Source organism: Lissotriton helveticus, chromosome 3_1 (genome assembly GCF_964261635.1).
Source record: "Lissotriton helveticus chromosome 3_1, aLisHel1.1, whole genome shotgun sequence".
NCBI classification, from domain to species: Eukaryota; Metazoa; Chordata; class Amphibia; order Caudata; family Salamandridae; genus Lissotriton; species Lissotriton helveticus.
The window spans coordinates 1,651,451,145-1,651,477,641 of NC_136061.1; the positions used below are offsets into that span (position 1 = coordinate 1,651,451,145).

At 49.4% G+C, this 26,497-nt stretch overlaps 1 protein-coding gene across 3 annotated transcripts in view; it reads left to right on the forward strand.

Annotated features, from left to right (window-relative positions):
* LOC144823685 (protein mono-ADP-ribosyltransferase PARP14-like) overlaps positions 1-26,497 on the forward strand; it is a 1,720,771-nt gene that overhangs the window by 931,366 nt on the left and 762,908 nt on the right. For all 3 annotated transcript variants that reach the window (XM_078682415.1, XM_078682413.1, XM_078682414.1), the window contains exon 11: positions 21,231-21,380. In XM_078682415.1, coding sequence (XP_078538541.1) covers positions 21,231-21,380 — 150 coding nt within the window. The remainder of the gene's footprint in view (positions 1-21,230; positions 21,381-26,497) is intronic.

Below are 26,497 nucleotides of genomic sequence, written 5' to 3' on the forward strand. Positions count from 1 at the left end.
CACACGCCTCGATAGCTGCGTGAAGACTAACCTCAAATACATCAACTTCCGCATAAAATGTTGTAGGAGCACGTCACATAGTAGTGAATGGCCAATCCCGAGGAACAAGAACAATAACTTTATTAACTAGTGAGCAAAGACACCCTGCTTAATGTCTCTGATTGCAGACAAGTTACAATGTTCATATAAACGTAGAATAGGAGATCTACCAATTCAAATCTTTTTGTGGCGAATAAAAGATTAAACTTGGGAAACCACTAACGTTTATAAGACGAAAAGTGTTCGGACGGAGGCAGAGGGGAAAGCACGGAAAATAAAAACAATCATTTGCCTCGTGATGCGGGAAGCTTGTAATAAAAGAAGCTGACGAGGAGGGAGTGGGAGAAGGGAGGGGGAGGGGGATTCACATGCGCGCTGTAAGGTATTCACGCGAGGAAGTCAGATGGCAGCTGTGCACGTCGTGCGCGTAACAGCAAGCTGGTTGCCGGCAAAAGCCTGTGGGTAGCACTTTGAAAACCTGCTTACTAAATGTCTCGCCAGAGCAGCACATGCGCTGGATCAGGCGAGACCTAAAAAGAGAGCAGTTTTTGGCCTCATTGGTAACATTCCTCACATGAAGATCTGTAAAGCTGCTACTTGGTCACACACCTTTAGCAAGCACTACTGTCTGGACTTAATAGCACGTCAACAAGCTTTAGTTGGCCAAGCAGTATCAAGAACACTCTTTCAAGCATCTGCATCTTCTCCTACCTAGCGACCGCTTTGGAGAGGGGCTGCTTTATAGCCTATGCAGAGTATGTGTACCGTATCTACAGCCATACGTGCTAAGATGGAAAATGTTACTTAACCTGTAATTATCTATTTGTAGCATGTAGTGCTGCAGATTCACATGTGCCAACCCGCTTCATTGGAAGCCAGTGATGATCACAGATGTTTCCTATGTCTTTTTATTTAATCATTTTGTTACGCACAGCATTCTCGGTCTGCACACTCCACTCGACTTATACTCCTTGCCCACTGAGTGGAAAACGATCTGAGAAGGAGACTGTGTACTGGTTAATTGAGGACAAGGGGTGTTGTGACTTGAAGTTCTTTGAGGAAAAAACAAGTTGCAAATGGCTGGCCTCACATTAAATGTCAGGGGTATGCAGAACATGAAAATCTAAAGCATTACACAATACAAACAGATGGGTCAGTGGGTCAATCATGTTTTCCTTTTTGTGAAATCTGCACTATACAGCAAATTATGAGCTATTCGCAGTAAATCCGTATTGCAGTGGTAAATGATGAGGCCATAAAATTGCATAAAATATCTGACCCTCACCATTATCCATTGTTTTTATCAACCGTTTATTCATGAAAGCTAAACCTAAAAATTCTAATTGCAGTCATTGTCCATTGTTACCTGCAACTTTAAGAGAATTCTTTTTTGAAGAGAACTATCCCAAAATAAACATGTAATATAAAAAACGCGTAGCAAGGAACAAGTGTAATACGAGCCTATATTACCATCTTGGGGTTCTTTTGACGTGTACAAACCACTTCGTCTTCAGCCTTGTGGTTTGTAACCCTTCAGTGGCAATATTGAGCCATATTACAAGGTAACCCATCGTTTACACTAAATAATAAATGAAACAATGAATACTGGGTTCAAGGCATGAGTGTACTTCAGTCGGAGCCTGCTGCAAACAGTAGGCTCTTTGGTCCAGCAGCCTCTGCAACTCTGGGGCATGGATGTAGGGTTTGGCCCCGAGAATGCTTTGCAACAAAATCCTTCAGTGAACGTCTGAAGGTTGGGCATAGTTGACAATGGAGATTCATCGCAAAGCATGGCTACAGGCCACTTCCTGTGACTGTGCCTGTCAATGGTTCTGGGCACCGGGTGTGACAAGGAGATAATGGGGAAAAAATATTTGAAGTGTTGAAATTGAATCGTATTTTGTTAATGTTTCAGAAGTTTTGAACAGCTTTAAAACTACTAGAAAATTATTATTGTCCTTTTTCGAACACGCCTGTATTTGGAGAAAACAAATTCAAAATATAAATAAACATTTAAATGTAACATTTTAAAGAATCCAAAATGACAAGATATTTTTTTTTTGGATTCATCTACAGATTTAAATTCTGTAAATATAAAAATATTGTCACTGTATCTGCTAATGAAAACAGACGTTTAAGTGAATCTGCTGTCTTGATGGAGCAGCGATATTTGCCTCCATCGATCTGAGAGAGAGGCAGGAGGCACACCACCTACTTCTTCACATTCAGCCAGAGCAAAAGAGCAGCAGCAACATGGCATACACTATGAGAACAGAGATGTCTAATGTAAGGAACTTGCTCCACCTGTCCATACCTTCAGCCTGGTGTGGAACTGGGTTGAGATATGCAAAATTTATGATCGCAAATTTCAGGAAGGAGGCCTAGCCAACAGTTCTTTTATTGAACAACCACTATGGCCCGGCATGTAATAACACTGCACTAGAGAGAAAGTAAAGAGTACTTGAGGCATGAGGAGCAAGACTTGTAAAAGGTGCTCTGGTTTGGAATCAATCATCAGCTTCCTCAGTTTTGGCAGGAGAAGGGTGAGCACCAATATCTGCACCTGTAAAAGTCAATATCCACCAGAAAATGTGCACACCTACAGTGTCCCAGCATGGTGGGTTCTGGGAGTGGACGAAGGCCGTGCACTGTAGGGTCTTGGTTTGCACAGGGGCTAAAACATCTTTGGAAAACCAAACAATTTTCTCAAAATCTGTGTTAAGGAAATGTTATTATGATTCTTTACTTAAAAGAGAAAATATAATTTGTTAAAATGCTTACACTCATTTGCATGAATACTACTGCTCATGACAGCATTGATGACTTAGCAGATAATATCATATCGCTATTTAGAAACTCAAGAACAGGAGCACCCATTTGAATTGGATAAACCTTTTCCCGTACTCTGCATATTTGGGTTCAGGGACCAATGACGACACTGATTTTTTTTAAACTCTTTATTGAGGATTTTTTTCACAGCTTATCACAGTTACATTTGCACAGGCTTGATTGGTAGTCAGTAACATATTCTAATCCACAAGGCAGCGCCATACAGGTAGCATGTCAAGGCAGTGTGGCATTATAGTGGCTCCTCACGGGGACTTGTGATGGAGCGCGCTGACCATGTGAAGCAGAGCTGTGTTCTGTCGAGTATGGGTCTGAAACCGCTGGTCAGGGAGTGTGTGTGTGTACCTCTGTAGGAAAAAGGTATTGGGTGGGGTAGTAACTAAACAGCACAGTGTATGTAATGGGTGTGTTGGTAGAGTGAAAATCGGGAGTGGGCACCCGGAGTGAGCAGTAAAGCTGCAGCTGTTAACAAGGTCCATTTCTCATTCATTTGGAGAAGTGGCAGTGTGGGTACAAGCCAGGAGTATCTTGGAAACACTTGATACTTTGAACCGGGACGGGCAGTGTAGGCGGAGGGATTCTGAGTAATCCTATGTCAGCCCTTCATGGGGAGTGGGGGCTGGTTGGGGGGAGGAAGTGTGTATGTAGGCGTGCTTCATGTGTCAGTGGTATGTCGGTCCCGGCTCTGCCTTCCCTCCCGGGCTGACCGCCCTCCACCTCTATCCAGCATGTATAGATGGGTTGGTTTCTTACAATGTCCCTGCTACAAGGGAAAGTAATTGCTGTAACAGAAAACATTGAAAACTGAAACTGTGTTCAGGACCTGCAGCAACCAGCTATATGCTCAAACCATTGCCGGGCAAATACACCATATGTGAAGGGGATCGCATTTGCCAAATGGTGACCTAAGTGTGGAGAATAGGAAGATAGTGGTACCAGGGATAGGGTGCAGGGAATCCTTGTTCATAACTGCCTTAGCACTGTGCTGTTCGCTGGTGACACTCCCATTTGGGCTTTTGTATTAAAGTGTTGTGAAGGGTCATGCACAGGAGGAGAATAATGTCCATGGGGTCCACTCTCACCGACCAGAGCCGGATCCCCCCTCCAATCCCACAGCGTGGAAGCAACCGAGACAGCGCTCAGAAAGCAGATGGTGGGGGGATACCTCAGAGCAGGTCATTGGCGGTTTACAGAGTGACCTGCAGATCGGAGGCCTCATCGAAGTGGTCGTCAGAAATCTGGAGGCACTGCCATCCTCGCTGGTGGTAGAATTAGTGTCTGGGGCTAGTAGGGATGTGGGCCGGTGGAACACCATGGCGATGGCAGATTATTGCTCCCTCCATACTTCCTGCTAAAAGGGCTTTCCAGGATTTTCTGTGGTTGGACTGCATGGCGACTTCCTCATCCGCACCTCTGTTTGTGGGTTGTCATGCATGTGGTCACCACCGGAGGGCAGGCGCCACCATCTTTGTGTTGTTCAATCTAATCGCAGGCTGAAGATAGATTGATTAAAGAAGTAGGTTCAGTGGTCCCATATAACCTACAATTCAGTTGGGTACAACAATGAGTATTGAAGGTCTCAAAGTCCGTGCTTGACCCCAAGGAAGGATGAGTGCTGCTGCGTTACCATCACCCTATAGTTTGGGAACACGTAGAGCTTGTTGGGCGGCTTTCAGAATAGCATGTCTGTCCTTATAGTAGAGGAGCTGAGCCACAACAGAGCGAGGTGTAGAGCCCGGTGACTGTCGACAGGTAGGGACCCAGTGCTCTCGATCAGAGGGAAAAGTACGATGACCGGTCTCTTGCAGGGGTGAAGGCAGTCCTCCAGGAAGGCGATCATTGTGCTGGTGTCCTCCTTTTCCTCTGGGAGTCCCACCATTCAAATAGAATTCCAGCAACCTCGCCCTTCACCATCTTCAGCTCGATTTTCAAGTCACTTTACGCTGTCAGCCAGATCTGGAGTGCGCATCCCTGGTCGTCCAGTTGGGGTGTAAAGTCCGTTAAAGTGCGCTAAGTTTCTGTCGCCCTGGAAGCCAGCTTCTGATGGTCGTTGTGAAAGAGGCTGAATTCTCTGAGGAGCTCCTCAATCTTTGTTTCTATGGAGGATCGTTATGTTTCTATTACTTGTAGAATGGCATCCAGTTTGTCCCGGGGCTGCAGGGGGTATTTAAGTGGTGTGTGATTAGAATTGTCTTCCCCAGGGGCTTGTAGGAAGGTGAAGGTGGCTGGGAGGGGCGCATGTTGGTTTCTGGTGACCCATTGTAGAACAAGCATGGTGTTGTGGGGGTCCGCATCGGGGATTCCTGCCGCCTTCAGTTTCATAGAGATGCTATGTATCTCCGGATATCCTCATGGGACCCATGCTCTTCGGCGTTCCATCTAGGGTGGGAGTTCCCTGATCAGGTTGAGTTCTGCCCTGCTACTGGCAATCCATTGCTGCTGAAATAACTAATTATCCGCAGGTCTGGCAAGCTAAGAGAAGCTCAAAGAACATACAGTAAAAGCAAAAAGCTCCTATTCATACAAAGGGAATCCCATCACTCAGTGAAGTGGCTGGGTCATCATCTGGGATCTCCTTTTGGTTGCAACACCTTGTGCAGCCAAGGGCTACAACCCCCTCACTGTGAGGGAGGAGCTCAGGGATGTTTTGATAGATACTAATCAGTTGTCGGATCTTCTAAAAGCCACCTGATGTGAAGCGTTGTTGTGTTTTTGAGTGATGGGTGCAGTGCATAAAGAAGAGAGGGTGATTGGTGATCTAAAATTGGCTACCGAGAGAAAAAAGGAACTTTATTCAATTCAGTGCAGACATATTAGTGTGTGAGCTCAAATGACAAAGGCCCCTCGTAATGGGTAGCAGAGTACTACAGCCAATCCTCACTGCAGCAGAAGCGTGTAGGGTTGAGTCCACGTGATATCGGAATCAATGAAACGTACGAGGGGCCTTTGTCATTTGAGGTCACACACTAATATGTCTGCACTGAATTGAACCCACAGAAATCTGCACTATCGACATTTGGAAATTCTTACCGAACATTGTGTATGATTTTCATACTTAAATTGAGCTCATTTTGTCACGCTACCCGAGTGGGGGTTTCCTTCGTTTGGTGCATTAAGGTTATTCTTACCAGATATTGTGTATGACTCTCATACTTTTATTGAGCTCATTTGGTCAAGATACCCGAGTGGGAGAGCCCTTCATTTGATATATTAAGAATTCCCCAGGTGCATTGACCACTACATCAATACCTGAACGATCTGACTTCTAATTCTTGAATTCTTGGACTGTTGCTTCTTGATGCTACATGACCATCCAGATTTCTTTTGATTATGCCTTGAAAAAGTCTTAGTACTTACCCACAGTACTGACGAAACACGTGTCGGCTGTTTATTGCCAAGTCTACTCCCATGGATTTTCTGAATAAAGAACATGATAATTTGAACTTTTTCGCTTGTTTGTGATGTCCAACTGCTGCTGTTATTGGAGAATCTTCACATATTCTGAAACAACTAGGAGACCTACTAGTCTGCTCGTGTTTACATGCGTGTTAGGAATGTGCTCGATTTGACCCTCTTGTTTCAACTGATTAGTATCTATCGAAACATCCCTGAGCTCCTCCTTCACAGTGAGGGGGTTATAGCCCTTAGCTGCAGTAGGTGTTGTAACCAAGAGGAGATCCCAGATGATGAAGAATGCCACTTCGATGGGTGATGGAATTACGTCACTATAAAAGGACGCTCCCATGTATGAATAGGAGCTTTTTGCTTGTACTGTATTTATTTATTTATTGAAGAGTTTTATATAGCACTAGCCAGACCCGACGGTATTGGAGCGCTTTACAGCATGGGTAAAAACACACAGTTTGGCAGTCGTATACATATTGAGTCGTGGCGCTTTGGAAGTCTCGGCTCACTGAACAGCATTGCAGGAAATGAAGAGACAGAAAATCACAATATTGAGCACATAGACTCGGGCCGGGTCACCTTTACGGAGGTGGAGAAAGAGGGAGGGTTCAGGATGGGGGAGAGGTAGATGTCTTAGTGACAAGTGTCTGTGTCCTGTAATGTGCAAGCTTTAGCATTTCGGCAGCGGCTTCCATCCAGGAGAGAACAGTTGAGGAAGAAGTCTTTGAGCTGCCTTTTGAATTGTGTAAAGGAGGGGGTAGTCCTGATGTGCACTGGGATGGAGTTCCAGATTTTGGGCGCATTTCCAGAGAAGGATTGAGAAGTGTTTTTTTGTTTGCGTATTTTCGGCAGGATTAGGAGTAGAGTGTTGGAACTTCTGAGGTTCCTTGTCTGACCGGCCTTCTTGAGTTTGGCGGCCAGGTAGGCGGGTTTCTGTGTGTACAGGGCTTTGTGCGTGAGGCAAGCCATTCTTAAATTGGCATTCATTTCAATTGGGTGCCATTTTAGCTCTCTAAGTGCTTGCGATTTGATCATACTTCTTTACTCCGGTGACCATTCTAGCTGCTGCATTGAGAGTTGATCTGAGAGGTGCTAAGTGGAATTTTGCTGTACCTGTGAGGGAAGCATTCCCGTAGTCTAGTCTGGACAGCACCAGGGATTGATTAGCTTGTTTAAGGTCGTTGGCAGGATGAAGGGTTTTATTTTGCTGAGTTGTTTCAGGTTAAGGAAGGTGCTCTTTTTGCATTGATCTTGATGTGTAGTTTTGGGTATAAGGTGAGTCTCAGCGATTTTACGGAATCCGCCAGGGTGAGATTGCTGTTTAGAGCATCAATTGCTTTTAGCCATTCTACGATTTGGGGGTTCTGTTTGTTGGAGATGAGGAGGATTTCTGTTTTGTCTTTGAGTTTCAGGTGGTTTAGTGATAGCCAGTGTTGGACTTCTCTTGGAGTGTCGTTGAGTCTATGAATGTCATCAATGGAGGAGGTTTGAAGGTAAATCTGGGTGTCGTCAGCATGGAGATGGAAGGGGATATTTGTCGTTTTGAGTATGGTGGTAAGGGGTTCCATGTAGATGTTGAACAGTTGGGGGGCGGGGGGGAGAACTGATCTTTGAGGGACACCCCTGCTGACGGGGTGTGGATCTGATGAGAAGTTTCTGATCTTTATTCTTTGGTTGCGGTTCTGGAGAAAGAAGGAGAACCACTTTAGGACCACCTCTTCTGCACCTACCCTTTCTTGAAATACCTTGATGAGTAGCTTGTGGTCCATTGTGTCGAATGCAGCCGATAAGCCAGGAGTATGAGTAGGGAGCATTGGCCTGCATCAATTGATTTGTGTAAATCGTCAATGACCTTGAGGATCGCTGTCTCTGTGCTACTGCCTTTTCTGAAACCTGATTGGTGGGTGTCTAAGAGGTTGGTGCTTTGTGTTGTCAGTTGGAGGAGAACACACCTTTCCAGGATTTAGCTAGGAGATCATTAGTGTCTAAGCCTGTTTTTTTCAGTAATGGCGTGTCTTGGCAGACTTTGAGGCAATCCGGTATGACTCCGGTTCTAAGGGAGCTGTTAATGATCTTGGTCCAGAGCGTGGCTAGTGAAAGATTGAGCTTTTTGGCCAGCTGGGCCGGTACAGGATCCGAGGCGTGTGAAGAGGGTTTGGAGGTGGAGATCATTTCGACTATCTCTGCTTCAGAGATGGGGTTGAAGGCTTTCCAGTGTTTAGGGGGTAGCCTGGGTGTGATAGCTTCTGTCCCTTGGGACGCACTCCTGTAAGGGGGACTACGGTTGTCGTCTAGGGAGGGCTCAATCTTGGTGATTTTGTCATTGAAGAAGTTGGCGAAGTTCTCACACAGGTCTTTGGAGGCCAGAACTGAGGATGCAGGGGGTTTGGAAGTTTGTTGCCGAATGAGGTTGAAGAGTTCCTTAGGCCTATTTTTTGCGTTATCTAAAGCATTGCAAAAGTAGAAAGTCTTTTCATTCTTGATATGTTTTTTGTACTTCCTGCGTATTGCTTTGAGTTGGTCTCGGAGGATTGTGGACGGGTTGTTCCGCAACTCTTAGTTGTCTTCTTTCAGAGTTTGTCTGTGTTAAACCAAGATCCAGATGGAATGTTTCTTATTCTTTTTTGTTTCAATGGCGGTATTTCGTCAAGAATGTCAGTCATAGTTGTGTTGTAGTGAGAGGTGAGTTCTATTGTGGTGAGATCCTCAGTGGAGATGGGAAGGAGAGAGCTAATCCTTTCCTCCAAGTCAGCCGGGGGAATCTGAGTTAGATTTCTCACCCTGTGAGGGGGGTCCTGCGTAGGGGGCTGGCCTAGGGGCACTTGGTTGATGTGGAATAAGATGATGTGGTGGTCGGACCAGTCAGCAGGCAGGATGTGGTCGACCCTGACTGAGTCTGCTTGGGCAATAATGGCATCCAGGATTGATCCTCCATTGTGGGTTTCTTCTGCGCAGTGTTGGGTAAGGTTATTGTTGTGTAGGAGCTCGTTCAGGGTTTGGATCAGTAAGTTGTTTTCCTTATTCCGGTGAAGGTTGAGGTGACCTAGGAATAAGTTGTTGGCTTCACGGAATGAACAGTGAGTTATCGGGTCGGACAAGTGTTCTCCGAATGCGGAGGTGTAGCCAAGCGGATGGTAGAGGAGGTGACAGAGTAGTGGTTTGTTGTCAATCGTCTTGATGTTGGCGGTTAGACAGTCAAAGGTGTTGTAGTTGAAGGTGTCGGTTTCCGTCACGGAGATGTTGTTCTTGTGTATGATTGCTACACCCCTTCCTCGCTGGTTTTTTCTGTCTTTGTTGATGATTGCAAAGCCTGGGGGTACAAGCATGTCGATAATTGGGGAGGAGCACTCATTTAGCCATGTCTCAGTGATGAATGTGATGTACATATCATGGGTAGGGATGGTTTCTGCGAGCTCTGTTGCATGTTTGGTGGCTGATCTGCAGTTTATGAGCATGCAATTGGTGGACGTCCTCCCGGTTTTGTTTCTTCATTAGAGGGGCCCTAGTTATGTTAGTGAGGTCTGGGTGGAGAATGGTCTCTCCTAAATCCTGTGATGACCTGGATCTTGGCTTTTGGGGCGATAGCGGAGGGAGTGTCGTATGAGGAGGCAAGCTCCATCGCTTCGCTCGTGGACATTGCAGCTCCTGTTCTTTTGGGTCTCTGTGTCTGATTTAGGAGAGGGATCGCTTCTGCGCTGCCTGAACTAAAAATGGCGGCCTTCAACCCCCATTAGGCCTCCTTAATAGCCGAGCAATTCCCGTCACATGAGTCCCTTCTGCCTTCACCCACAGCCTCTCACTGAATACTGGCAAGCAGCAGACGCCCAGCAGTCCCAGACGCAACGCGAAATAGACCGACAGTAATCACGGAGGAATCATTGCCTAACCCTAAAATGGCGGCATCCTACCCACAACAACCAGCAAGCAGCCACGGTGAGTACTCGAGTCAATAATTGAGGAAGGGTCGACTCACTTGGCCATTAGCTCCTGAAATAGTCTTCACTAGAAGCGCCGTCGCAGGAAAAGAAAAATAGGTCTAGTGACTTTGTTGCCTGACCCTAAAATGGCGGCTTTCAAGCCACGCCTACTCATTCATTAACACCGACCAATCTCCTCCACTTCTATCATCACCTCCATTGCCCACTGTGTCTCTCCGAACCTGGCAACAACTACGCACAGAGACGCGACACAGCACTCTTCATTCTCCCACACCACGTATGCTTGTGCCCAGGGTGGCGACCTCCGCTCAGCCTTAATCTCCATCTATTGTATAAAGCTCCGAACTCCCTCCTGATTAACGCAACAACCTCATTCCAAAGCAACTCCCCCAGGTTCCCCAGATCAACCATATTGCCACGCTGCCTCAGTGTCAGAAGGCACAGAGGTTGTAGACCCAACTGCTAGTACCAGACGTCAGCGCGATGCCTGGCCTCAAGATCACTGCCTATGATTACCCACTACTCCTAGCTTGCGGACATGCTCCTCACTCCCATCAATGAACCGGTACACTCTTATCCCTTAATATCATCCCCATGCTCCCCAGAAAATCCTACAGTTGAACAAGCCTCAGCAACAGAGGCTCGAATGATGCATACCTGATTCCGCCGCATGACATTAGCATGATGACTATCCCTAAGACAGCGGCTTCGCCCTACCTTTATCTCCTGTCTATTGGTTATAGCACAGGTACAAAACACAATCCTCGTAACTGAATCGCAATAAACCAATATACTCAACTGCATCCCTAGGCTCCCTAGCCTTTCCACTACAGATGAACCAGCCCCACCGAATGCTGAACACAATCTTTTCAGCTCAGAAAAGAAAAGCTAGTCTTGATAAAAGCCCAACTGGAGGAGTAGAGCTCCAAGGAGCTACCCCTCTCTAAACAGACAACATGCCATCTACTACACCAACCTCTCTCAGCCACTCTTCATTTAACTACCTAAAACTCCTTCTCCATCATTTTCCCCCCTAGCCTCTCCCCTAAAGCGAAAAGAAACTTAAAACAGAAACTGATCAGACATTCCACTGCTCTTCCAAAGGCCAGCCGAAAATGGATCTCATTTTCCACATGGACAGACCGGAAAACGGGAACTCCATTCTCAGGTCCCATCTCCACATAGCCAAAACAACAAACACCCAACACAGCTACAAACTTATGTTCTCAACCCCTAACCCCCTTTGCGCAGCGGCAACTTCTCTGCGACCATCTACTCCAATGCCACAGTCATGATCCAAGCCAACAACGACAACATAGAGGCATTTGACTCCCTCTTCCCCTCGCTACGCAGCACCCGCTCTCATGCTCTTCACCCCTGCCTGACCAACTCCCTTTCCTTTGACAGATCGATGCGCCACAAGATATTGCAAACCTATCCCCGGGCACAAACCCCCACGCCACCCCTCCTTCCCCCCACTCTAAACACGCACATTACATACCCCCCCTTCAATACAAACCAGTGGTATGACTCAACTGAGGCTCTCCAACCCCAGGCTGACCATTGCCTCCCCCCTTCCCCCTCACAATGCCCCCCTCAATCAACAACTAGCGACCCTAAACCTATCGATGACTCCTAGCGCACACTCTCTACCCACACACAAGAGAACGCCAGCATCACGACATAATTCTTCACTCCACTTGCCCATGACCACCCACAGTGGCAACACTGACATCGTCCGACTCCAAAACCGAGCGCAACACAGACAAGCTCTCCCCTTCCAGAACTCCCTACCCCCGCCTCTGGGAAGACAATGCAGCGTCTCACTCTATTAGTAAGCCAACTAGAAACTATAATCCTGGGCCTTAACAAAATCTTACTGAACCTCAACACCCAGCCTACGCCCTCACCCGACCCACACTATTTCCAGCACTAAACATCAAAGTCCCTACAGGCTCTTTGAGCTTCTCTTAGCTTGCCAAACCCACGGATAATCAAGTTATTTCATTATAGTTGTCCTGGGGAATTTACCCGCGCTGGTCTCTAAAAGTTTCCCTTAGACCCTAAACCCTCGGTTTAGTATATTTTAATCCGTTGGTGCTCTCTGTTCCGTCGAAGGTGGGCCCTCCACTGATCCCACATATGCTGCGAAACCTTTGGGCCTGCGTTGAAGAGGGGGATGCCTCTCTCGCAGAGTCTCAGCAGTAGCCACCCTGCCTCCCCTCTTACCCAATGCTTGGCTACGTAGCGGTCTCTTAGGGGAGCCCCCCAGCTCTGGTCCCTTATTTGTGGGCCCTGTGGAGGCCCAGCTCAGTGTTGTAGGTCTCTTTCAATCTCCCGAGCCCTGATGCCAGGTCCCAAGGGAGCACAAAATGCCCAGCCCAAGACCTGCTCTTAGACAGTGGGCCTCAGCAGTCCTTCTCCACACCCCTCAAGGTTTCCGACTCACCAGGGTGCGCTAGGGGGCGCGCAAGCAGAATGGCTGCCTAACTGAGCAGCTCCCGTTCCTTGGCCTGTGATCCTGCATTTATCTGCTACCAAAGGCGAGAAAGTCATACATATCAGCCACCATCTGAAGCTGTGGGTGGTCCTCGACACTCGACCCAAAGCTCGGGCCTCTGGAGTTAACCGGACCTCCGTAAACTGCTTTTGAAAATTAGCCGGTGGTGCCCACGGAGACTACCCTTCGAGGTCACCGGCCACAGGGGACTACGCAAAGCCGGGGACTGCCACAAGGCGGCGTGCCCGATCCACGCTCCGGGATTCGGCGCCTAAGACACGACTAGCCTGGTACCAGAGCGACGCCATGAGTTGCTGCTATAACTGGCGATTGACTGCTCCTCACGCGGGCTTGACCTCGTATGCCCGACTCGCTGTTTGCGGTCTCGACACCTAGCGAACGCCGCCTTTCCTCCTGCCCGGCCCGGAGTGCGTGGAGGCCCGCGGAGGGAGAGCACTGACTGCCGCTACGACTCCCGCAAACACCGGGGAGTGCCAGACGGCCGCGACGCCTGCCGCCGCCGTGTAGAAGGTGAGGAGTGCTTGTGGCTGGCGGTTACCACTCTCTCTCCATTGACTGTCGGGCGGCTGGGGCCGGGATTGGATGTGATCCCCCAGGCTACTAGCTGCTGTGCACTTTGACAGGGCTCTGGGCCTATGCATCCTCTACTCCTGCACATTGGCAATGACTCTCGAGCACTGGCAACACTACAGTTTCACTGACCTGGGGTGCCTACCTGGACCCGACGCTGCTGTAACTTGGAATGGTGACTGATTGGTACATGGACTATCAGCTGCGGCCCTGTCCCTTGGTCGTGGGTCAGTAGTTTGCACCTACGCACGTTGCTGCTGATCGCGGTGCTAGCCATACCTGGTGCACCCACGCACCAAACTCTTTGCTACCTGCGCCCTGCCTTTACACGTTCCTCTCTAGGTCCTGCAGCGTAGGCGACGGCTAGGGGCTCACACCCCCCCTGGCGGGGTTCCCGATTGGCGCTAGTTGAGTGGGCGCGAGGATACTTGCTTTTGAGGCTGCCTGCCGTCTGTCGCTGTCCTACCCCCCGGCTAAAGCCCTGCGGGGTCTGGGGCGTTGACACGTGAGTTGGCGGAAAGGACACGATCAGAGGCGAGAATGGTGCTCCCCGACAACCGCCAAACGAAAATAAGCTTTGATGGCGCCAAGAAGGGTACGAAGTCGGTGCCCGCTGAGTCGGGGTCCAGTGCCGCAATCCCGACGTCCGTCGCTTCTCCCACCAAAGACATTGATTTGCACCATCTTTTCCAGGAGATGAGACAGGGGTTCGCCACGGTGGTGGAAAAGGTGGATGGAATGACATCTCGACTAGATGCCCTAGTTCATAAGGTTGACCGTCACGTAGAAAGGATCACGGCCACAGAGCAGCGAATCTCGGACAATGACGATGTCACCTTGTCTCACACCACGCAATTGGCCCGTATGGACAACTTGCTCGGGCTCATAGCGGCTAAGAACGAGGACTTGGAAGCCCGTAGCCGACGCAACAACATACGCGTCACGGGCATTCCGGAATCCACAAACACGGGCAGAATGGAACTCTATATTAAAAACTCCTCAAAGGCTCGATAGGGGAGGATGCATTCTCACCTCAATTTATCGTTGGACGGGCGCACCGATCGCTGGCTCCTGTCCCCAAGCCCGGATTGCCGCCTAGGCCGATTATTGCTAAATTGTTGAACTATCGCGACCGCGATGTCGCGCTGAGAGCCGCCCGGACTCAACAAACTTTGCAGTACTATGGTGTTTTTTTTTCATATATCCTGACTTCACCCCCTTAATGCAGGAGGAGCGGCGCAAGTTCCTCCCCGTGAAGAAAAAACTACGAGAAGCCCAGCTGGAATATGCCCTGCTCTATCCGGCGAGACTGCGAGACACCCATCAGGGGAAACATCGTTTTTTCACAAATCCTCAAAGCTGAAGATTTTCTGAAATCGATCCGCAAGCCTCGAAGGGGTGAACGCAACGCTGAAGCAAACCTGGAAGATGATGACCCACCCTCGGCAGCGGAGGAGCATTGAACGTCTGATCATGGCGAGTCCGGTCTCCTTGCTGATGTGAACTACTAACTTTGGCCCTTGCTTCTGGCATGCGGGGGACGTAACCTCCGCACTACAGAACTGGACTGCCTCATCTCTCCGATGGTAATGTATTCCAAGGACCACTCTCCCTGCCCTGACCTCCACCAAGGGTGGTACAGACTGGGAGGCCATCGGCGGGAGAAATGTCAGTGCGCCCTTAATGTTGTTTCCCTTTTGGGTGTTCCCCATGCGAAATGTTGGGCTGTTCAAGTTACGGGAAGGGGGGAGGGAGGGGGGGGGAGAAGGGTGGGAATGGGCGGCTGATGGCATGATTGGGATGCAGTAGTGGGAGGGGGGTGGGCTGGTTCGGGGAGGAACGGACTACACACGGAGTGGACAATCAAGATGCAAAATGCTATGCTAGTATAACTCGTCTAGACGGAGCAATACCTCATGCCTTACCATTTTTAGGGTGGGATGGACTGATACGCCGTTATCTATGGCGAACGTAGGGTCTGATGCACAACTGAATTGCATTTCATGGAATGTCAGAGGGCTCAACAATGCTAGAAAATGTCGTAATGTGATTGCTTATCTTAACAGGCATAATGTTCAGATTGCCATGCTACAGGAAACTCATCTGTCACCATTAGTTAGAGCCACCTTCGCAAGCAAATGGGCCGGAATCCGTATATTTTCCTCCTATTCCACATACGCTAGAGGAGTTACTATTCTCCTTAGACGCACAGTACAGTTCCAGAAATACGGGGATTTGATAGACAGTGAGGGACGCTATGCATTACTGTGGGGGCGAATGGGTCGCGACACAGTTACACTCATAAATAGCTATGCTCCTAACTCAGATATGCCTTCCTTCTTTACTACACTTTGGGGCAAAGTCATAGATGTGGGATCCCGTCATGTTATTTGGGGTGGGGACTTTAATTTGACATTGGTACCTCATTTGGATAGATCGGATGGAGCGCACCATTACAAACCGAGGGCCAGGGAGGCACTGGAGGGTGTCATCGCTGAGGGCGGTCTTGTGGACACATGGCGACACCTACACCCGCTCAGAAGGGAGGGCACACATTTTACATCGCACATGGGTACATGGGCGCGATTGGATTACTTTCTCGTCACTAAAGAAATTACTTCGGAGGTCCTGGGGGCTACACACTTACTGAGGACATACTCTGACCACATCCCTGTCCTACTACATACACACATTCCTGGGTGGGATAGCCCTAGGCCACGATGGAGATTACAGCCGGCAGCGCTGTTAGATGGCTTGTTCCGAGCTGAGTTGGGGGAGGAAATAGCCGCTTTCTTTCCCAGGAACAAAGGATCAGTGGACTCGGTCGAATGTATCTGGGAGGCCTTCAAGGTCACCATAAGAGGGTACTACATATCTAAAAGCTTTGGGGTCCTACGTGACATACAGAACACTATTCACTCATTACACAGGGAACTGAGAGCATTAGAACTCCGCATGGTGGAGGACGACAGTCCTAATATTCACTCAGAATTTAGGGACAAACTATCGAAATATGAGGAAGAGGCTAATAGGGAAGCTAAATTCCGGGGGAAGCATTGGCAGGCCAGAAAATATTGCGAGGGGGACAGACCTGGGAGGGCACTTGCGGGACTTACGCGCGCCCCACGTGACCACACTATTATCCTGGAACTTACTGACGACCAGGAACACTCGATTAGGGACTCGGATGCACTACTTGATGCATTTACTTCTCACTACCGTACACTATACACCACTGACACAACAACAGACGCACCACTCGCTGACTTCCTGGGCGATGTGGCGCTGTGCTGGCTTAGTGACGGAGACAGGGCATTCCTGGCACCCCCCTTCGAGCTAGATGAGATCAGTGAGGCCATCATGTCATTGAAGAACGGCAAGGCACCTGGCCTAGAAGGCCTTCCCGCTGAATTCTATAAAGCATACATAGACATCATGGCCCCTGTCCTTCGAGAGGTCTACGAGGAGTCGCTGGCGGATGGCATCCTCCCTTGCTCCATGCGGGAGGTGGTCATTACCTCGCTCTTAAAACCTGGCAAAGATCCCGGCTCTTGTAATTCGTACCGCCCACTCTCACTATTAAACTGCGATGTTAAGATCTTTGCGAAGGTCTTGGCCACTCGGCTGTCCCTACTTATGACCAGGGTTGTCTTGCCTGATCAGTCTGGATTCGTTCCGGGTCGATCCACCTCTCATAACCTACGCACTTTGTTCTCCCTACTTCGCACAATTCACCCTGACCTGCCAGTCGCTGCCGTCTTCCTAGATGCCACTAAGGCATTCGACTCAGTCGAATGGCCTTACCTGTTCTCAGTCCTGGCAAACATGGGATTCCCGAGGCTCTTCATCTCCTGGGTCCAACTCCTTTACACGCAACCCACGGCGAAGGTCCTCATCAACGGCCGCCTCTCACACTCCATCGCCATCACCAGGGGTACGTGTCAGGGGTGCCCTCTTTCCCCCCTCTTATTTGCGATTGCGGTCGAACCTCTAGCTTGCAGACTTTGTCAGCTGCATCGAGAGGGCGCTGTACAGTGCCTTCAGCGTCAAATCGACGTGTCTCTATACGCCGATGACATTACCCTCTATGTCAAACACCCTGACCTTCACCTCAATCCCTTATTGCGAGAATTTGTAGTATTCGGCGGGATGTGGGGGAAACATATAAATTGGTCCAAGTCGCAATTCTTCCCCCTTACTGATGCGGTAACCGACTTCCCCCTTGGCTATCCTCTTGAGTGGTGTCGTGCAGATCTCCGGTACCTCGGCATACAGATCTCGCGTGACAGAGAGGAAACACTCCGCTCCAACTATGGAGTGGCAATCACGAAACTCACAGCCGCAGTGGATCGCTGGATCACTCTCCCGCTCTCCATGGCGGGCAGAGCGTCCCTTATTAAAATGGTTGTTCTGCCCCGGTTCCTATACCTCTTTCTCAACATCCCATATTACCCGGGTGCCTTCTTCTTCAAAACCTTAAAATAAATCGGAACTCTGTCGGTTATTCTGGGGGGGCAAAAATCCACGGTTAAAGTGGTCCACGCTGACCCAGCCTTACGAGATCGGAGGCTTCGATGTCCCTGACCTTGAGGCCTACTACCTGTGCGCGCAGGTGCATTACGCGTATCACTGGATAGTTCCAACGCCCTTCATGCCTCAGCTGGCGGTGGAAGACTGGATCGTGCATCCCATTCCGCTTAATGGCCTACTCCAGTGCCCGGAGTCACTGATACAGACACCGAACACATCCGTCTCCTGCACTTTGGATGCATGGCGCCGCATAGCCAAGAGGATGTCCTGCTGTCTACCGTATTCCCCTAAAATGCCGTTGACGTTTCACCCTGACCTTGTCCTACTACAGGAGCGAGGATTCCGTATGCTCTGTGACCGACTGAAGATCTCCTCATGGGGCGATCTTTTCGCGAACGGAAAATTCAAAACCGCTGAGTTGTTCTTCGCTTCCCAGGATCGCACCCCACTGGATGTGTTTTACTACCTACGCCTGCGTCAGGGGATGAAGGACATCCTACCTGTGTTCCCTGAGGAACCTGAAATCCTTCTCCCACTCCACTTTCTATTATGTTCACCAGAAGGGGCACACCTAGTCGCCGGTCTTTATCGCCAGCTCAGGTCTGTCCCCACGATGCCGGAGGCGAGAGCTCGAGCACATTGGAGCACTGATCTGGCCACGGAACTTACCGATGACCACTGGCAATACTGCTGCGCTTTGACGGCTCGAATATCAGCCAGTAGTAGACTTAAGATAATACACTACAAATTCTTGCAACGACTATATTATACCCCAGTGAAAAAACACAGATCTCGCCTAGCCGACAATGACAGGTGTGAGCACTGTCACGCCGAGCACGCGGGCTTCCTGCACCTGGCCTGGGAATGCCCTCCTGTTCGTCTGTACTGGCAGCAAGTGGTGGACACCCTTACTGCAATGACCAGGGAAACCATTGCTGCGGAGCCGCTCCTCACACTACTCGGGCATACACCTCACATTCCAATATCCTGCAGGAAATTTGTAGATATAGCGTTGCTCTTGGCTAAGCGCCGAGTGGCATGTCGTTGGGGCAGAGGCAGGGCACCTAAATTCAAAGATTGGTTGGCAGACATGAGTTATTGTCAGGAGCAACATATCACCTTTTCTGAACTGTTGCCGATCCCTAGCCGACCCAAGGATATCTGGAGTCCGTTGGTCAGCTACTTACTTGCTCAGGCAGATGACAGCGATGTTCCGGAGGGAGGACCTGTTAGTGTTTAGCTGACATTGGGAACACCTAGCCCTGCGGACCGCTGCCTGCCAGCGCGCACACAGTTCACTATTTCTCACTCTGACATGCTGCCCCACATGCTGACCTATTGATCATGCACTCGCACAGCACTCTCTCCCATATTATTCACTGGCACTACATACACAGACGCTTCCACTGGGCCCTCACCCGCCGTGTACTCCCTATTTGTCAAAGCACAGCATTGAAAGACTATTGATATATAATGTTATCATGATATTCCGGAACTCCACCCCCAAGTGTGTCTGTGAGGCCTCACAGTTTTGTTTAATGTTGATAACTGTTAAAATGAAAACAACCTTGTTCAACTGCGCTAATCTCTATGGCGTATTGTTTTTTGCACTAGACGCTGGACACTCGGTGAACAATGCTTTTTTTCGCTACCGGGCCCCCGGGATGCCGGTTCCAAAGCTGTGTTATGCCTTCTACATTTTTCTCATTATGTTCGCACATGACGCTGCCGGCCTCCGGGTTGTAGGCACATGAAGCAGTGTTCTGTCTATAATATGCAATAAAGCAGTTTGAACACCAAAAAAAAAAAAAAAAAAAGTTTCCGACTCACCCGTGATCCTCTCTCTCAGTGCGGTCTCCCCTGAGCTCGGGTAGCGCGCCCTCAAACCAGCGAGAGGCATGGCGAACAAGTGTTGTACCGGACCCTCCAGGCCTGTGTACCCACCACACCCTGGGCATCGTTCTCGCTCTCACTTTGGCTTCAGCACGAGCTTATGCCTGTTGCTTTCGCAGTCCCCTGCCACCCGCGAGAACATTCGCCACCTTGTAGGGGTGAGTCTGTTGGGCCCCTCTTTTCCAACAAGTCCACAGGGCCCTGTCAAACTCTAGGGCCTTTGGTGCAGTCATCTGCTTTGCCACAGGCCAGGCAGATCCTGTTCTAGGGCCCACCTGCGCACATCGGCAGGCAGTGCAAGTTCAGATTCCCTCGTTGGCAACCGCATCAGGGCTCCTCCTCAGAGCAGGGATGGACGCTGGAGTTGCACATCACCAGCCCCCAACTCACAATCACCAGTCCCCAACTCACAATCACCAGTCCATCGTTTGCCACGGCTGCGGTGCTGTCCTAGGCCAGTTGGGCTCGCACCGATGTTGTGTTTGGTGTCTCATTCTTTTTTTCGGCTGCAGCGGAAGCTGAGTCTGCTGGCACTGCTTTTCCCTACCACTGACAGGGAGATTTCTGCAAAAAAACACAGGGTAAATGTGGATTCTCCTGTTCCGCTCTGTGTGAGCTCCCATAGCTTTGATCAGCCATCTTGAGCGACCAAACCTACACCCATAAAGGTGCTGGGGACAGACAAATTCTGCTGAGACTAGCGTGCTTTGGGCTCAGAGTCAAACCTTGAGACTGTGCTGAGCGGTTAATTTATTCATGTACAAGAAGCTTTGGCTGTTGTTCCAAGTTATTTTACTCCGTGCCTATACCCCAAGAGCTTAGTGGGCACAGACATCTATGCCTAGAATGTTTTGAGAGCAGCACTCCATCTGCTAGGGCATTCTGAACATTACTGCCTTTAGTGCTTAATGTGCACTATTTGGGAGCACCCGTCTTCGGGCACACTGTATTTGAGTCCTTAACCCAAGAGTCTCACTTGCACACCATTCAGCTGTGTCCAATGGGCTGCAACACTTATCCACCAGTAAGCACCTCTTTCCTTGATATAAGTGTGCATAGACTTTAGAAGCCAGTGGTCTATAGGTGCAATGCAAAAGTAAACAAAGGCTGTGCACAGTATGGTCTGTGTGCTGAACCTGATCTTTGAAATGATCCAGTTAAATGATCCACTCACTTATCTCATACTTTGTCTTTGTCGGAAGGCTGTAAGCATACAACCAGGTCTTGCTCTTGCCCCATGTACCACTCTGTAATTTGAAGCCAATTGGGATTCGTGATGTCATTATCATTGATGTCATTAGTGATTTGATTCTATTAATGGTGTTGTGGTTACGTTCCAGACATCTGTGAGATACTTAACCATATCTTCTTTCATGCACTGCTCCTGGCCTTATAGTTGATTTAAGGGCATTGCATATCCCATCATTGACATGTCTAGGTATGTCACTTCACCAGTGAATAACTTCTGGCCATTATTTTCTCCACAGTATCCATTGGCTCGGTCACGGTCCCAACCCTGGGAGTATACGAAATGCTGATTGGGCCTGTAAAATTACAAGTAAAGTCTGGTGACATTACAAAAGAATCTACAGATGTCATTGTAAACTCATCAAATCAAACATTTAATCTCAAACAAGGTACTGTACTTATGTTTTACTTAGTACCTCCCCAATATGTGAGCTATTGCACTTAAATGTACTAGAAGGAAATCTATGCAGCAGCCTTGTATAACTTTACTGTTGCAGTTTTTATTCACATGATTGAGTTAGCCTGAATGTGTATCTTATGAATGAAACAGGATATAACCCCAGAAAATGTAACATTGATTACAATAAATAATACTTCATCGTATGTAACAGACATTTTTATTTTCCTCAAAGGGTATGTTGATGATCTTGCTCTTCAATCATGATACTTGTGTGTGTATACTGTAATCTATGTTTAATGCAGACATTTAAAGAGCTAATTACACTTTGTAAAATGTTCTAAACAGCTGTAAACCTTTTCTCACTCCCTCCCCAATTCCAGTTGCATTTAGATGTTTTATATTAGAAATACATGTACTCTATTGAGCAGTATGACTAGGAATGTTTTTTATTTTTTCAAAATTTCAATTGTGGGTGTAGATCACCAGCATTTGTTTGAATGGCTCTTTGATGCCAGCAGTGGGTCATACAGCACCACAACCTTGAGAATATTTTTTTAATTCACTTCACAGTAAATATGACCTCGAAAAAAACAAGAAGTTGAAGTTTTACACAGTACAAGCGTCTTACAATTCTGCATTAATACAGGGGCCCACCCCTCTCCCTTGCCCGCCCCCCAAGCAGCTTCATATAGTGTTGGGAAAGTCTGCCTGTGCAGCAAGTGTGTTGGGCAAAGGCTCCTGCCAAGTTCTCCAACCAGAAACTCATTTGGATAAAGAAACCACAACCCAACAGTCCCCTCCCTTCCCCTCCCCACTCCCCCCTCCCGGAACCAGTGTGTCTGAGATATTCCAATTGTGGACATGGCACATTGGGAGTTAGATACGCTTAGTCCCCAGTAGTATCCTCCGAAGGTGAAGAGTCTGTAAGTCGCAGGAGGCGAAGATATTTCGGGATTGTGATTTCATTGAAGTCTGTCGCCAAAATTGCGAGCATCAGCTGCCAAGTAGTGGCAAAAGAAGACAGGGATTCGGTGAGAAAAGCCTGAATATGCTCCATGCCCGCTATATACCACAATCTATGGAGCCACCCTGTATGGTCTGGTCTGTGTGCCCCAGAGCGACAAAATATGCTGGACTGCTGCCCCCATTACTAGTCCCATCTGTTTCCCACGGGCTGATTTCAGGGGGAAAGTGAGTTTATTGGGTAGTCCCAAGAATGTGTATGCTGGGAACCTAGGGATTTCTGTGTCGAAGTGTTTGTCGATTTCGTTGAGAAACTCCATCCAGAATCCCTCCACCTCTCGGCAGCCCCATAACAGGTGAGTCTGTGTTCCCTCTTCATCGCATCCCCTCCAGCAAGTAGGGCTACGGTCAGAATTACCCCTATTCAGACGGACCGGTGTTAAGTACCAATAGGTTGCTACTTTAACTGCTGCTTCCCTGCTCGCTGTGTTCCTAGCGGTATGGTTTGCCCTGTAGTATATGGCTTGCCACTCCTGATCAGAGAGAGCTCTACCCAGCTCTCCCTCCCATTGTTTCTGACCGGCTGAGCGCGGCTTAGGGGTCGGCGGGTAGATAATTCGATAGAGCTCCGAGATCAGCTTCCGATCCGTGTCTTTAGTGACTAGCCACTTTTCGTGTGCCGTCATTTACCTGCGTCCCAGACCCTCATAATCGTGCGGGTTGTAGGGGATCTATTAAGATATTTCGGCCCATCCGTTCGCCGCAGGCTGGGTATCTTCCAGAGAGCCGTCTGTGCCATCGCTCGGTCCTGAAAGAGCCATCTCTTTTCCGATTCAGGTCGGCTCCATTCCACTAAGTACTGGAGTTGGGCTGCCTGATAGTATTGTAGGAGTTTAGGGATCCCCAGCCCCCCTCATCAGGAGGCCGGTGAGACAAATCCTTACACATCCGCTGCCTCTTCCCTGCCCATATGAATTGTTGGATAGCGTCTTGTAGCCTTCGGAGTGTTCCCAGGGGTGGTCCAACAGGAATGGTTTGGAAGACGTGTAGTATTTTAGGCAATATAGACATCTTTATCGCCGCTGTGCGACCCAAAAGTGACAGCGGGTGTTGTTGCCATCGACGCAGATCTCCCTGAATTTGAGAGGTGAGGTTCGCGTAGTTCAGGGAAACTGCTCTGTGGACGGGGTGAGGGTAATTTAAGTATCGGATCGACATTTAGGCTCTAAGGTCCCCATATTCTGGGGGTAAAGTTTCCGGCATGGGGTAATTGCTTCCCCGGGGAAGAAGCATGGATTTTCCAGTATTCATTTTAAAGCCCTATACTGCACCGAAGGCCTCTAACTCACGCAGGCAAGCTGGCACTGACCGACTAGGTGTGTCCAGCGCTGCCAGGATGTCATCCATGTACAGACTTAATAGTGTGGTGCTCCCCTCCAAAGGAGACCACTAAGATATCCGGGTTATCCTGGATTCTCTGGGCAAGGGACTCTATGTAGAGCACGAAGAGGAGGGGCGAAAGAGGGTACCCCTGCCTCGTACCCCGCCGGATGTCGACTGGGCGTGAGTGTGTGCCGTTTACTCTGATCGATGCCCTTGGCTTGTCATAGCAGCTCGCAACCCAGGCCCTGAAGCGTTCCCCTATGCCAAAGTGTGCCAGCGTCTTGTCTAGGAACCCCCAATCCACCCTGCCGAACGCCTTTTCGGTATCGATCGACAATAGCATAGCGTCCTGCTGGTTATGGTGAGCCTTGTCGATTAGATGCATGCAGCGTTTGGTGATGTTGCTGCATTGGCGGTTCGGGATAAAGCCGGATTGGTCAGGCTCAATGATGCCCGGTTGCCGTGGGCCCAGCCTAGAAGCCAGGACCCCCTTAAAAAGTTTTAGGTCCAGGTTGAGTAGGGAGATAGGTCTGTATGCGGAGCATTGGGTAGCGTCTTTCCCGGGTTTGGGTAGCACAATTATGTCTGCTTCTAACATATCCAGTGGTATTGAGCCCGGCCCCTGGAAAGAATTAAAGAGTCTGGTTAAAATCGGTGCCAAAAGAGGGCAGAATGATTTGTAGAAACCCGCCGAGAAGCAGTCTGGCCCTGGGGATTTCAGGGGTTTGAGCCTGGAGATCACTTCGATCCTAATGGGTGCTTCTAGAGCTGCTGACCCAGAGGCATTGAGGGCCGTGGTCGCCGCCTGACTGAGGTAGGCCTCACCGGCCGTGTCAATGGTCCGGTCTCTGCTATATAAGGAATCATAGAATCTCTGAATGTTTCAGCTATCAGATCGTCGGACACTACTGCCTCGCCCCGGGCATCGCTGATAACAGTGACCTTGGCTTGCTGGATACGAGCTCTGTGGTTTGCTCGCAAGGAGGCGCCCTGTTTTGTTACCTCCTACATAATAGGTGTGCTTGAGCCGCAGGGCCGCGTACTCAGCTCGGTCCAGATCTAGGCCTGCGAGTTGTGCCCTGGCCGCCTTCAATTGGTGCCATATCCTGGGGCTCCCGTGCGGCTGTGTACTCTTTCGAATTCTGTGACTTTGGGCGTGAGCAGATTTCATTTTTCCTTCCGCTCCCTAGTTTCCGCTGCCATAAGTGCTATCAGTTCCTCTCTCGCGACCGCTTTCAGAGCCCCCCAGATCGCTGGGAGAGGTGTGCCTGGCTGATCGTTAGTCAAGAGATAGTCAGCAATACATTTGTTGAGCTGCTGGATCACCTCTTTCCTATGTAGTAGGGATTATCATAACCTCCTAGGTGCAGGGGACTGTGAGAGAGACTGACACTGCGTCGTGGTCAGAGAGTGCGGCAGGGACAATGTCCACCTCGTCAGCGAATGCGTTAAGTTCTGAGGAACTAATAAAATGATCTAACCTAGCATATGTATGGTGCACATGTGAGTAGAGATCGGGAGAGATCGCCCTTGTCGAGCCATAGCGGTGGCCCGATCGATCCTGCTCTGGGTTCATAACTAGGTATGGCGACCCCCGCCCTCTTATCCGTAGTGGAAGAGTAGTATTGATGAGGAAAGGCACGGGATCGCATCCTGTGCCAATCTTTAGACAGCTAATGTGTTTCCTGTATGAGACATATAGAGGCCCCGGAGTTCTCTAGGTAGGGCAGAATGACTCTACGCTTGATGTGGTTGTTGAGCCCCTTTACATTGAGGGTAACTACTTTCAAGGTAGGACTCGTCATAGTGTAAGGATGAGGTGGAACAGCGTCACCCCGAAATTGTCAGAAGCTATTAGATGCCCTGCTGGGAGCCTCCCCTGATGACACACTGGTTCCTTCCCCTTCCCCTCCATCCCTACCCCAACCGTCCCCCCACCCTCTGCCCCCAGCCCAATCCCATCCACCCCCCCACCCTAACCCAAACAGAACATCCCCAACCAACCAACATTGTCCAGCACCTGCCTTCCTGAAATGCCGGCGCTTGGGATAAAGAAAGAGTGAAGGGTCCACGTGTACCCTAGTCGACCCCGCCCCCCCCTCTCGCCCCGCCCCACCGGACCAGCCATGTCACAGTGCTATGTAATCCCCGTTGGAGTTTGCACATTCACTCAGGGGCTGAAGTGTCTCGCTTTACCGCTTCCAGGGCCAATGCCCTCTCCTGGGATAATGCCACCGGGTCTGGCTTCATGTCCATTTTGGGAGAATGTCTGCGTCCCACTGTCTGCCAACCATTTCCCGATGGCCGCTGCGATGGGGTAGGGGAAGACTCCTGGCTGCGACCTTCCAGGCCCAGAAGTTCACAGGTTTCTTGAAGCGATCTCATCTGGTGTAGCTTGCCGTTCCATTTAAAAATTAGGCGGAAGGGGTGGCCCCACGAGTACGGCACCCCTTTATCTTTCAGATAAGATGTCACTTCCTTAAAGGCTTTTCTCTTTTGAAATGTTATGGAGGACAGATCCTGGAATAAAGCTACGGGGTGATCCTGGTACTGGATAGGTTGTTTCTTCCTGGCCTCCCGCAAGATACGTCTTTCAGCACAGTGTCTGGCAGGAAGACTAGAATGTCCGGTGGTGGGGCCGTTACCCGCCTCCCCAGCCCTACTCGATGCGCGCGATCTATGCGTATCTCAAAGTCCGAAGGCTCGCCAAGGATGTCTCTGAGGCCCTGGAGGTAGCCCGCCACATCTGATCCCTCCTCT